The sequence below is a fragment of the Pseudopipra pipra genome, chromosome 2, assembly GCF_036250125.1.
Source record: "Pseudopipra pipra isolate bDixPip1 chromosome 2, bDixPip1.hap1, whole genome shotgun sequence".
Classification (NCBI taxonomy): Eukaryota; Metazoa; Chordata; class Aves; order Passeriformes; family Pipridae; genus Pseudopipra; species Pseudopipra pipra.
In genome coordinates, this window is record NC_087550.1 from 82,666,162 (window position 1) to 82,680,026 (window position 13,865).

General features: G+C 42.5%; 1 protein-coding gene across 16 annotated transcripts in view; it reads right to left on the reverse strand.

The window, feature by feature from the left end:
* EFNB2 (ephrin B2) overlaps positions 1–13,865 on the reverse strand; it is a 141,501-nt gene extending 127,636 nt beyond the window's left edge. For all 16 annotated transcript variants that reach the window (XR_010428440.1, XR_010428449.1, XR_010428445.1 and 13 more), the window contains exon 1: positions 12,675–13,865. Coding sequence is in view for 1 of the 16 variants with exons in the window: in XM_064646131.1 (XP_064502201.1) it covers positions 12,675–12,802 (128 nt within the window). In the remaining 15 variants the exon portion in view is untranslated. The remainder of the gene's footprint in view (positions 1–12,674) is intronic.

Below are 13,865 nucleotides of genomic sequence, written 5' to 3' on the forward strand. Positions count from 1 at the left end.
CCTTCGATTCCTTTCAAATATATAGCATGTTTCAGGACTCCATTAAAGGACAGAAGTACACAGAAATACACAGGGCGAACATTATTCCCTCAACACTTAAAGACACGCTTTGGCAATATTTGTAAGCCTTTCAAACAGAAAATATTCATGTGATCATTACTTTAATACAGGAGATTCTAAACCTATTGAGAAAAGCAACTTTTGACACAAAAAACACCCATAAAAATAAACATTTTTTTTGGATAGCACTTTACTGCCCCCTTTTGCACTCTAACATTAGAACAGGTTTCAACACGAACACATGTCTGAGAAACACTGTGAAGATATGGGGTAAAACAACAGGGCATCATGTTTAGTTATCAGGCTTTGGAGACATCTTCCACTTGCCTACACTGCAAACAGATGAAACATCTAGTTTTGATTGTCCTTAATCTTCCATGGAAGAGATCAGTAATGGATGGTTTAAATTACTGTCTTCCATTGTAATCTGCATGTATATGGGCAACTGGAAAAGAGGGGGATATTGGTCATTAACACTAGTTGTCTCTACAGCATAATTTTCTAAAGCAAAGATCATCTGCAACTTGATTTTGGTTTATTCATCTAGATGACAAAGGGCTTTCCAGTCTGAGGTCATTCATGTGTTAGCAATGCCTGAACTGAAAGGATGGGTGTATCCTTCAGAAGAAAACTTCAAAAACTGGCAGGCAAGAATATTTTCATGAAAGGTGAAGACAAGAAGCCTAGACATTCAAATACCCTGCAAGCCTACAGGCATAAACCAGTTCTGCAACTCCACACTGCAATTACAGTCAGTATGGAATCGATGTATGTCTATGTCCACATAGATCTGCAAAAGGTAATAAATCTATAGTCTAGTGGCCAGCTATTTACAAAATACTAATTCATTGTGACAGAGCCAGAAGGGGACCCATCCTGTCCCAACCCTCAGCTTCCATTGACAAAGTCCATGTGTTGCTGTGTACACTTATATTTAAACTTAATTCATTTTCCTCTGTCATCCTACAATTACAGTACAAGTCACAATAATATTAAATTTCACTGTCTACAGCATTGCACAATTGAACCATTACTGTAATGAAAACTGACTCCCTTTGATATTAACACTGGTGTTTTCTCTCATTTGCTAGCTATGAAATACAGGAAGAGACCAATGTTGTTTTAATTAAAGAATTGTTGTTCAAAATATGCTACTGGGAATATTAAAGTAGTTCTTTGCTCTTGTGGCAAAGATAATCAGGTATTTCTATGGTTTGAATTTTGGGTAAAAACTAAAAAAGAAAGTAAAATAAAAAAAATCTGTGCCATGAATTCAGCGTAACGCAAAACCACTGCTCTACTTGACTTGTGCACACGGAGGCAGGGTGTGCCAAAACCAAGAGAGATAGCACTTTATTAAAGAAATGCAGAGCAGTAGTTAGCATGGAACACAAAGTCAAACTAAACCATGTGTGTTTCTTCCACAAGTCACTAAAGTCTTAGCTTTTAGAAAGCTAACAGCGAGCAGCTGGCACTTGCCAAAGAGCTACTTTTCAAAAAGTGCAAACCAGATTGTTCTATTGCTGTGCTATTCCGTGCTCTTCTCCACCATTCCTGTTAGAAAAACAAATGTCTTATGTGAGCCACAATGTAAGAATGCCAATCAAAGTTTTCAGTCTTCCTTCTCTTAACTACAGGTTGTTCACACCTGTACAGTCTTGTTTCAGGACATGCTCCAAGCTAAGTCTATAAAAGAGGGCAGGGACTGTCTTTTAGTTGATGAGACATTAATGATCAGTGATTATATCTCAAATTCAAAGAAAAAATCTCATCTGCTTGGCAGTCTGTAGAAAATATATTATTGCATACCATTTGCCTGCATAAGTAAACATCGGAAGTCGAAGTTGTTAACTCACTACTTTCAGGAAAAGTTATGCCAAATCAATAACAGCCTTGTATAAAAGTTTGTATAACAAATCTATTTTGGCAAACCATTGTTATGTCGAGGAGCAAATGACCTTGAGCAAAAACCCAGTGGGAGATCTGCAATTAGTCTGCACTTGTTTCTCCCATCAAACCCCAGATTCAGCCACTTACAAGCATGAAGATCCTACGTTCTTACATTGTGTACCAACTTCACCCAAGTTTGACTGACTTGCAGAAGCAGCATAAACTGGGTGGCCACAGCCACCTTCATGGCAGTAGCAATATCTGACCTACCAAGAATCAGCTTTTGGCCCATTGCAGGTCTGACCCTCTCAAATGAAGTTACACTGACACTGGATTAGTTAAAGAAATTCTGTAAGCACCCAGAAGGGCATTACACACATGACTGACATCCCTGCCCCAAAAGAAGAGTCCATCAGAGGGGTTCAGCAGAAAGCTGGGGACAACAAAAGATCCAGACACTTAGTTTTAACCCATTGCCCTGCACCCATGAGACAGTGACATTGCATTCAGGCTCTATCGCCAGGGAGGCCAAGCCTGTGCACCCCTTGCACACTGGGTTCTCTCTCAGGGGAAAACAGGGGATCTTGGGAACAGCGGGGTCATCCTCAATGATCAGTTGTCAGTGGAAATGTGCTGCTGGCAATACACCAAACGGTGAGCAAAAAAAAGCACAGAAACTCAGTTCCAGCAGAGCTATCAGTGCAGCCAGACTCCAGAGACACAGCTTATGTGCCTGCTCAAGCTCCCAGCTGGCACAAGGGATCACCACTGACTACTGGTAAGCTACACATCTCTTTCCAAATGCAGACAGGGTTGTAGCTTCTGACACAATTTTCTGATATTTAAAAAAGAGCAATGAAGCTTCAGAGAGATCTGTATTTGTCCAAGCCCAAAAAACTCTTCACTCTGGCCTTGGTTCAAGACAGCTCATGCTCAAATTCATCCCGCTTCAGCAAAAATACTCAGCATTCAGAACATGCTTGACATGAATTTTTCTGAATAAGAACAGTTTCCCAAGTCAGGCCCTAGGAGCACAGTGCAGTCCTGCTTGCCTTGGTTTCACACATACAGATCCACAAAATGGAAAAGACTACAATAAGCTAAAAATTTAAGAAGAATTGGCTTTTGGTTTTCTTCAAAAAGTGCCTAAAAACTGTCTGATAGAAAGAACAATGATTACCATTAAAAATTATCTTTTAAAATATTTTTCACGCAGACTAGTAATCTTGTCTGCCAATGTGACTTTCTCTGTTCAGCTAATCTATATAGCTCAGAAATACCCTGGAAAAAGAAACACCCCAAAAACCTGAAGGTCAAGCGTTCTGCAGTGATTAAGCTAGACTGCTTCTGAACTAAACTTAAATTAATTAAACATGAAGATAGCAACTGAAGTGTGGACAGCAACTGAAGTGGGACTGCAAATCCTCAAAAGGAGTCAAGATGTTCCCAACTCCAAATTTACACTTTTATCCAGTCAGGTATAGAAACCAACTGCTGCTCAGGCAGCAGGTAAGCAGATGGCAAGCACCAAGCAAAAATGAAACTGCGAAACGATGCACCACCCGAAGAGTCAGAAGAAGCGCAGTTATGTGTGCTTCTACCAGTGCTCACTGCATAGGTTCCTTAAACAAACTGTTTCAAACTTGCAGAACATCAAAAGCCAGATGGGTCTTCCTGAATGAATCCACAGGCAAGGAGCCAGGATTCCCGTTTGCTGCAGAAATAGGCCTGGACTTGATTTGAGTCTTCTTAGCTCTGACAGGCTGAAGTCTGGCAGAACTCCCAATCCAAAATAAAATTGCATTCAAGTGAGACTGGGCTTTAACTAACAATAATAATAATAAAATTTCAAATTCCTCTTTGTAGCTTTAAAATGCACTTCCCTTTACAGTACAGTGTTCACCTTTCCCACTGCCGTTCTCTAGTTTGGGTACCCTAAGTAAATGCATAATTAGTAAAAAAAGCTAACAAACAGTGAGAAGCAATTTGCAGCATCACAGATTTTTCAGCCTAACATTATCATTCCACCACCTAACCTATCCTCCTGTGTAAGACAAGCCAAATAATTTCTCATTTTCCATTGACACATGTAAAACTTGATTATGCTTTAAAGTGTACAAAACTCTAATCCTACTAAATAAAGTTTCATAAATCTTATTTTAGCCATCAACCACGAGACATTTAAAAAGAACACTAGAGGTAGGAAACCCATCTTATAGTTATGTATATGCCATACACCAGGAATGAATCACCTAGCAACATAATCCTCTAGCAGCCTTTATCATTTTTGGCTTGGAACTTATGTTTAAAACCAGAAGAAAGCATAGACTATTACAACAAAGTTTAAATCAGCTGCACTATAATTATCATGCTGATACCGCAATAAACACTGGGTGTAGGCTGGCCAGGATTGCCAAAAAAGATAGAGGTCCTGCCCTTATTTGCTGTCTCTGACAATGTATATAATTACATCAAAGTTCTGTGCATCACAGTTAACAGGAAAATAAAATCTGGATGTTCTCTTTCCTAGACTAAAATGATAGATTTTGTTCATTATAAGAAAATTTAAATTTTGCCTATAATGAAAAAACAATTATAATGCAAAGCCCTTGCAGGCTTGCAAGACTTGCAGTACTCATTGAAATCACAGGAGGTATTTTCATGGAGTTGAATAGGAGCTAGACAGAAGCTTTGAACATGTTTATCTACTTGAAACTACAAATATAAAATACTAAATGAGATTTCCGTATGAAATTTAAAATTACCTATTGTAATTGTGTATTTAAGTCTGCTTAAAGACTTCTGAAAACCAGGCTAAGATTAAACATGATTTTACAGGGACAGAAACGGTAACCAAAAAAACCCCAGATAATTTAAAATGACAATGAAGACCCTTCAAGTTTAGGAAATTTCTGTGTGTATGCTTTATCGTTTTAGGTCTTAAGATCTATCTGAGGGCGGAGGAGCATTACAAAACTGTTTTTTGTTCTGCCATTTTGTTTTCATACTAGGCTTTCAGAAACATATTGAGCTCAATGTACTTGTTTTCTCAAAGCCTCTCCACTGTTCTGTGTGGGTTTTTTTTTTCTCATCTAAGGAACAGGAGTGCAAATTGCAAAACCTCTGTGTTTTAAAGACATCTTCCGAGTTTATGTCACTGAAAACTCCTTCAGGAGAGGGGAACCTGGAGGGGAAGGACTCAAGTGTGTGCGCTGGGAGAGGTGGGGTGCGCTGCCCAAGATGCTCTCCATAGTGGATTCCCCACTTCTCCCTGCCAAACCTGTCGTGCCTTATCTGGGACATTTCTGAAATGTGACATGACAGGCAGGTTCGAAAGCTAAACGTTGGATAATGGTGGGCAAACAAAGGACATCGGTTTTTGCATTATTTCTTTAATTACTTTAACCCTCGTTCGAACAGAAAGCATAAGGCCAGAGTAATTCAGCTTCTCTCTTTGTCATTTGCCTGCCATAAATATGCACCAGTCTGCATTTGAAAAGCTGAAGGAGGCTGCAAGCTTGCTGGACATTTATCATGCTCTGTTCCCTGTTAACAAGCAAATACTTTAGTTGAATGGCCCATTAGCAATCATTGTCAAATGCAGAATGCAAGGTGCTTGGATGTGACCGGCCTGTAAATTAGATGAGGGTGCCCCTGAGCTTTGGAGAATTTCAGCAAATGAATTGGATCTTTTGATATAGATTTGTGAAGGTTAAGTTGCAAGACAGGAAACCTATCAGAGCACTTCAGGCCCCCTATATTCTGCCAATCTGTCTGGCTCCCTATATGCACTTGTTTATTTTTCATTTGTTAAATCACATCAGCATCAGCAGCTAGACATCGGGGTCTGGAGTTCCCTTTTCAGTCAGAATTGTGAAGATTTCCAGCATACCATCGGGTAGGATAAGAATGATAGATTCAAGCATGTAACTAACATCTTTATATTAAAAAAAGAAAAAAAAAAACAAATCAAAACAGAAAAAAAAACAACCCACTTTAAAAGTGTCCGAGCCACTGCCAAGTAAACAGCATGAATTCCATTTTGCCAAGCTCATCCCAGGCTCACTCCCACTAAAGAAAGACACAACTGTTATTGTAGGCTTCGGTGTTTTTTCCTCTTGTGTCTAGACTGTGCCTAACAAATGCTGAGTGCTTTCTTTCCCCCCTTAGCAGAGGAATGAGCAGGTAATAAAGTAGGTATTTCTCATTTGAATCCTACCGCTGATTTGCAATGTAATACTGACTTTAAGTTGAGAGTGTTCAGGGTTGTCAGCTGGGTAGAAAAGCAGGTATTAACTATTTAGAAAGCTCTTTAAAAGAAAAGGCAAGAAAAACCAAATCCAAGTAGCTGCACTAGGAGAGGTTTTTTACTACCTTTACAGCTGCAGATTGCTTAAAATAAATGACAAAACATAGCTAAATTGTCTGCAGGCTGAACTCAAGAGGCCGACAGCAAACTCATCCCAGTGATTGTAAACTGGGGGGGGGGGGGAAGAGGCAGATGTTTATCTCATTCATTTCTACATTTCAGCCTGCCTTTCGAAAATAAACACCACCTAGAGACTGAGCCAGATCCATTTGGTTATCTGCAGCCTGACTGGTAAATAAGAATGGATGCTGTTTTGTTTGTGGTGATTTTGTTTTGTGTTTTTTTTCTTTTATATTTTTGCAGGACGGGAAACACAAGAGATTCTCTCAACAATCACCTGGCCAAGGCACAGACAATGCAGCATGTTTATCTTTGCTGCTCCCACGGAGGGTGAGATGGAGACCACAGACTGAAACACAGCTGAAATCAAAAGGTCTTTGTTTTCTTTCCAGATAACCCCAATCCCACCTATCCCCTCTGCTGTCTATGCCTTGCCAGCCCGAAGCCCTAATAGATGAAGGCAACAAACTCCAAGCGCAGCTAATTCTTCAGAAAGGCTGCTGCTAGGGCAGGAGTTAAAAAGGAAAATCTTCCACACCTCACAACTGCAGCCATCTCAAGTTTTAATCGGCCCCCATCTCAGCAAAAAGGAGTAAATGAAATCTATCTTTACCATATTATACACCACCAATGAGCAAGAACTGAGCAGCTTTTCTTCACCGCTTCAACCACCCCAAGCCACAAGTAGGCCTTTCATACTTCCTAATCCTGGCCCCCAAGTTTTGTGCAGTTCTCACATAATACCTTACAGCCCGGAGCAAGGCCCTTAGTTTATAACACTCCTTTCAGAGACGTGTCATTTCTAACATCAAGCTAATCTATATGTTGCCATGGCACCACCCTTTATCTGCCTTTACATCTTATGAACTGCATGGATTTACCACATTATTTTTATCTGAAAGACAGAAAATGGTGGTTTTATTGCCATACAATCAGATTACTGCTGCTAGTTTCTCTATGCCTTTTTACCATACTTCAATCAAAAGGGATCAGTTTCTTTATACTCTGCCCTTGATTTACATTACATCTGTAAAGACCTAGTCTGGGTTGTAATCCCCTTATTAACTATGACCAGGGTTGATTTGCCTAAAAATAAAAGCAAATTGTGTCAGACCTTTTCACTTTGTTTTTGATTCGGAACTACAAAATGGATTACTAAAGAAATCTTCAGAGTTCACACGGCTGGTATAGTACTGAATTTAAAATGAGAATTAAACAAGTTAAACATGGGAGCTGTGTCAACGGTTTACATTTACCATCATGGGAGAAAGGCTGAACTGCATTTGTCTTTGTGTTCTCTGGCTTTAAAGAGACAATGAAGCCACAGGAGTTTTTTTCCAAGCTCTTCTAACACTGTCTATTTGCCATCCTCCCTTCCTCTGCTTTTTCATGCAACTCCCCCATAAACTCTTCTCCCTCCCTGCTCCCTCCCTCCCCTCCCAAAAAAACCTCCCCTCCCCCAAGACAACAGTGTGCTGGTTAAAAGTCTATATTCAGTGGCACTGAGTATTTTAATCAAAATATTTCAAGCAGTTTAACATTCCTATGTAAGTTTCCACAACGCCTCACAAAGAATGAGCTCATAAGGAAATCCATGTAGATGTATGATAAATGACCAGAAAAACAGGTTTCTTTATGTCAGCAGCCAAGGCAGACAGACATTAGGCAAACATGAATAACATTTTAATCACTATTTTTTCCTCAGAAGAACACTTTCTTCTCATTCGCAACAAGCAATTTCAAGTACTGCAGGTTTGCACTGACACATGAAGACCAAATCCTAAAAAAAAAAAAAAAAAAGTCCCCAAAGCAGGCCTGCCTGTGGCTGCTGCTCAGGGCTGAAAGGCCTGTCTTTGCCAGCGTGTCACAGCAGTCACCTCAGCTCCTCTGCTGCTGACTTCCCATGACGAGAACCTTGGCCGAATTTGAAATGATCCAGAGCGTCACACCTCGAGCAATGTGATCTCCTCACAATAAAACAGGGAAGAGAAAAAAAGGGGAAAAAAAAAAAGGGGGGGGAGGGCGGCATTCTTGTGTGTGGGAAGAGGGAGAACTTAAGTGATTTTAGCATGACTTTTAGTCACTGCCTTTCCAAAAGCAATTACTTCATTAAACAAAGTGAAATAACGTAGCACAGCTTACAGATAACATGCTTTAAGATAATTACTATAAATAATATAGCAATTATACTGCATATAAAAAAGGCTGGAGAAAATAATGCACTAAAGAAATCAGCCTTCAGTTTATTCTGAATTAATTTTGCTAATTCACTTGTGCTTCAGAGACCTGGCTACAAATGCCAGAGATATCAAATGAACTGGAAGCCACCTCTCGCTCCTTCTCTTAGCATGCCAAGTGTCAATAGCTATGTTTTGGGTACAATTTAGGAGCACGTGTTTAAATCATTTTAATCTTCCACTCCTGTTTCTTCAGCTTGAAGCTGTAATTGCTGAGGTTAGAAAGTGCGGTCCCACAGCACAAGAGACCCAAATAAATTCTTGTCTAGCTGTGAGGCTCCCAAACATGTTGTGAGATATCGTTTTAGCAAGCTCTTTGTGCTCTGGCTGGCTAGCCCGGTCCTGTGAAACAAGGGCTGTCCATTACCTACAGTTTATCATCCTGACAAAATGTGAGGAATGTGGATGTGAAAGCACTAACAATTCCACCCCTGGTGCTTTCTCCCTTTTTTCTCTCTGTATTAAAACCGACAAGATTAACCCAAATGCAAACTGCAGAGCATAGTTCAAGGGGCTATTCAATCCGTCGTGAATGTGCATTTGTTTACCTACAAAAATAAGAATTTCAGATACAATGAAAAGCAGACTAGTCTATATGCTACTGAATAGAACATTTAACAGGGTCATCAATTGTAGTTTATTTTATCAGTTTCTGACATGTTAGCATTCATTCAGAGGCGGGCTGTGAAACATCCCATATATAACTGGTTATCAGAGGGAGAGAAAAACAGCTATATAACCTAACTTAATCAGTGTCAAAGGCACCACTTGTGAGGATAACCTTCCACATGTCTTAAGAAGAACCGCCCTGCTTGCCGGCCTATAGCACGCAGGGAATAATGACACTTAGACATAAGCGATGCTTTTTTGAATGAAATTCCTGTACTGCTTCACAAAAAGGCACCCCATAACACTACATGCAGCCCTGCGTATCAAAGGCAGTGCTGAGCCCTTGTGAGGTGAAACTGAGGTAACCCGTGCTATCTGCATACATTGTTTGTCTTGGCAGAAACAACACAGGGAGAAAGTCCCCCCTTAAAAAGTGGTAACAGGAGTTAAAGCTACAGAGTATTTTTTCCTCAGTGTTTTCAGGATCAGGAGATCCGAAGTTCTTCAGATGGTAAGTCTGTAAAGTCTACCAAGACCATCTGCAACAATGACACCTCAAGTAATAAAGTCACAGGTATAATTATTATTTGGCCAAGGCAATAAAACAGATCTCTGAAAAGAAGGAGGGGGAACAAGGGAGGGAGCTCTGTGTTCAAATAGCTACCGCGTGCTCTCCATCCCAGCCACCTGCTAGAAATTATAACCTCTAGACTTCAGTGCAAAACCAATTCAGTTTATACATTCACCTTAACATAAAATTTATTATTTCATACTATATATTAACCTGACTAACAACTTCTGCCAGCATTTAATTGCCTACCTGTTCAGCAGATTTATGTGTTGAGGCTTTCAATAGAGTTAAATGCACTGCTTCCCTGAATAAATTAAACAGCACCAAAGATAGTTATTATTTCAAACCTAGAAAGGAGCTTTATTATTATACCATGCCAAGATCTGTTCAGCAGCTTTACTTCTCAACCTAACGTGCAGCTTGAATCCAGAGTAAGGACAATCTCATCTAAGGAGAAATTATTCAGTATCCTTCAGGCAAACAACTGTGAGAAGAATTAGTAAGAAATCCTGCTCTGAGAAGTGGAGCTGCCTTACCGGCAGCAATATCAGGAATGCATTTGTAAGCCTCCTCAAACTCCAGGCCTCCAAGTGGCCTATAAATCACTAGCCCCAGCAATTGAAAAGACTAATTTTAATAGTGTACTTCTTCACTGTGGTGATTAAGCCTCAATGAATCACTCAAGAAAATTCAATTACATCAGCAACACAACCTATTTTTAAACGTGCATTTAAGTTGAAAAAGTAATTAGATATTATCATTAGATCTACCATTAACAACATTCAAACCTTTTTTGTAATCAAACAGTTTAGAATTAACTAAATGGAAACACAAATCGTGTTTGATAAAGGAAGCATATCCCCAGGCTCTGTAAGATGGGTTGAATTCAGCTGCCCGGATACTTTGGTTTCACTGATAGGTAATAAAAGCGATCAAGGTAAGTTAAAAAAAGCGAAAGCAGGTTGGGGCTGGCGGAGGAGAGCTCAGAGCAGCCGGCTCTTCTGCTTTGGAAGAGTGACCTCTGTAGGCATAAACACAGCGAAGGCTGGGATGCAAAAGCCTTCACTTTCCTCCAAGGCCGAGCCAAGGCTGTTTTCCACCAGCACAGCAGGCCCACTCCTGCAATGTAACCCCGGCTCGCAGCCTTTGCCTTTCGAGAGCCTAAAGAGCCTTATAAAGCCCGCTTTACAACCAGCCAGGCCGCTTTATTCTCTGATGTGATGCCGTGTCTTTCTTAAGTCAAAGAAAGGCTTTAGCTATGTAGCATCATGTAAGTGCTGAGCCAGTGACTGGAGCTAAAGTTTATTTTAACAGGCTTCCCACCTGGTGTATATATAAAATGAGCATTTGTCAATTAATGTTATAAATAAAGACACCGAATTGAGCAGTCCACAGCGTTCCTGGTGTTTTTTAAGAAATATCAGAAAAACTATTCGGTAAAAAAGACGTGCAGAAATACAGCAACTATTCACACTATTAAAAAAAAATACATGCAGAAATCTGTAGCGATTTTTTTCCTTCAGTGAAAACAACAGGAGATAATGATGCCTGTAAGGCAAGGCTACTTGATAAACTTGAGATGCTACTTCCAATTCAAACTTTGAAATCTTCAACAAACTCCTGGAGATCCTGCCACCTACGCAGAATTAATCCTCGATCCAGGAAATACTCCATTCATTCTTGTCTCATCACCACCTAACACTTCCTGTACAAAGTCCCCTGGGAAAACAAGATGTGTACTCACTGGACTTAATGGGAACTTCTAAATTCAATTAACCCAGTGCATATGGTTTGATTTTAAATATCTATAATTAACCCAGTGCATATGGTTTGATTTTAAATATCTATAATTGAAGATAGAGCATGCGTTTAAAGAAATTATTTTAACCCACTTCTGGTGTTGCATCACTGGTTTAAAACTCCCTAAACGCATTACAGACTATTTCTTCTTACTGTGATTTCTGTTTTCTAAACTAGTGGTTATAATCACAAAAGTTCAAAAGATCTCACAACTGTACAGAGTCAACTTCCACTTTGTATATCAAAAATTGAAGGGGACAAAAGAGTAGCAGAATTAGCTTTTCATTACTGCCTCAGACTTCTTTTTAGAAGGACGGCCCACTTTCCAGAATTTCCTCTTTCCAATAGCAATAATTTTGTATGTTTAAGTAAAGAGGATTTTTTTTAAAGGATACGCTTCTATTTTAAGAGTGTGCTTTAACAGTGAAGTCCTGGGAACGCATGTACATTTTTGCCTGGGTTTGTTAATGAAGAATGACACTAAATGGTTGTGTGATGGGTAATGCTTAGTTCATTACTCACTGACATGTGCCTTGATACCATCAACTCCACAACCAAATTTAGCCCTGTTATAAGCAGATGTAACTTCGCTGGAGTCAATGGGATGAGTTTGCATCTGCAGACGGAGAAGTTGAAGAGTATCACCTTTTCCTGGCAGCCCAGGGCAGGCAGCCCGGCTCCTCCGGCCTCCGCCGCTGCTCTAGCCCGGGCGAGCCCGGACCCCGCCCGCAGGTCTCAGCCTGCTACCGCCGCCCCACTCTCCATCCCGCTCCGGTCCGCTGCCCCCTCCCGTCGTGGCCAGCCCCCCTTCCCGGGGCCCTCCTGCCGGGGACAAGGGGCGACGGGGCGCTCCGCCGCCACACGGAACCCTCCCCCTGGGGAGGGCCGGATCCTGCTGCCAGCCCTGGCCAGAGTCCCCTGCAGCCGCTGCTCATCGCTGCTGCACCCACCCTGTCCCCGCGTCTCCAGGCAGCCGCGGCCGGTCTGCCGCACTGTCCAGTCCCTCCCCCGCACACGGCCGCGGAGGACAGCGCCGGCCCCCAGGGAGACGGCGGACGGGAGCGGGATGGAAACTTACTTGGGGTTGGAGGAATTCCAATATATGGGGTCTAAAACGATGGACCGCGCCAGTGCAGTTCTGCATAAAACCATCACGGCTCCCCAGCAGTACTTCCAGGCGGAGGTATCTCGCCTCCGCGCTGCCATGGTCGCAGGCGGCACCGAGTCCCTCCCCAGAGCCTCGCCAACTCCGCCGTGCGCCTTCCCCCGCACCTGAGCAGCAACAGTAGGGTGGGTGCCCGGTATCCCAACAGCTGGGACGATTAATAGGGAATAATAATAATAAAATAAAATAAAAAAATCACAAGCTAAGAGTCGACGATGTACTTGGCGAGAGCTGCAAGCAGATCTACTGAGTCATGTATGCCACTCGCATGTAGGAATATCTCCTGTGAGGTAAGATCCAAGCTACCTCCGAAGCAATAACAAAAAAATGCAAACGCCTCAGTTCTTCCTCTTACAGGGGGTCTCCCGGCTGCCTTGGAAGATGCCACTCAAACTGCCAACTCCCATTTGAATCCAGAGCGCCATACGCGTTCTCAGTGTCTTAAGGCTCGCGTGAAAAGGAGGAGGGAATTAAAAAAAAAACAGGGTAAAACAAACGGTGGTAGGAGAAATAAAGGGGTGAGGGAAAAGGACACAGCTTCGGCGGGAGGCTCCTCCTGCGTGTCTCTCACTGCTCCCCGCAGTTTACAATCCGCAGGACGCTAGCCCGGGCTGTTTCGGGGAGCTCGGAAACACCCACGAGTCAATAAATCCACTCCGAGTCAGCTCCCCCGGTCCCAGGGAGGCGCATCCACAGGGCTTCGGCTTCCCCGGGGAGCAGCACTGCTGTCCTTGTCGCCGGCAAAGACCACGGAGCGTAGCAAGGAAAGAAAGAGGAACGGATAACAGTAAATAATTAAAAAAAAAAAAATATGGGCGGCGGGGGGTCGCAGCGTCAAATCGTCCCTCTCCCCCGTTGCGCGATCTGCAGTGCGCGGCGCGGCGGCCGACCGACCGACGGAGGACGAGGATCGCCGAGCGCGGGACTTGCGCCGCCACGCAGCCCCACCGCGGAGGAGAAGGGAGGGAGCGAGAGGAGAGAAGCGGCGCCAGCCACGGCCGTTCCCACCGCGGCGCCTCCAACCCGCGATGTCGCCGCTCCGCTCCCCTGCTGCTGCTGCCGCCGCTGCCGTCACCCCTGCCGCCTCGGCGAGTTCCCGGCGCA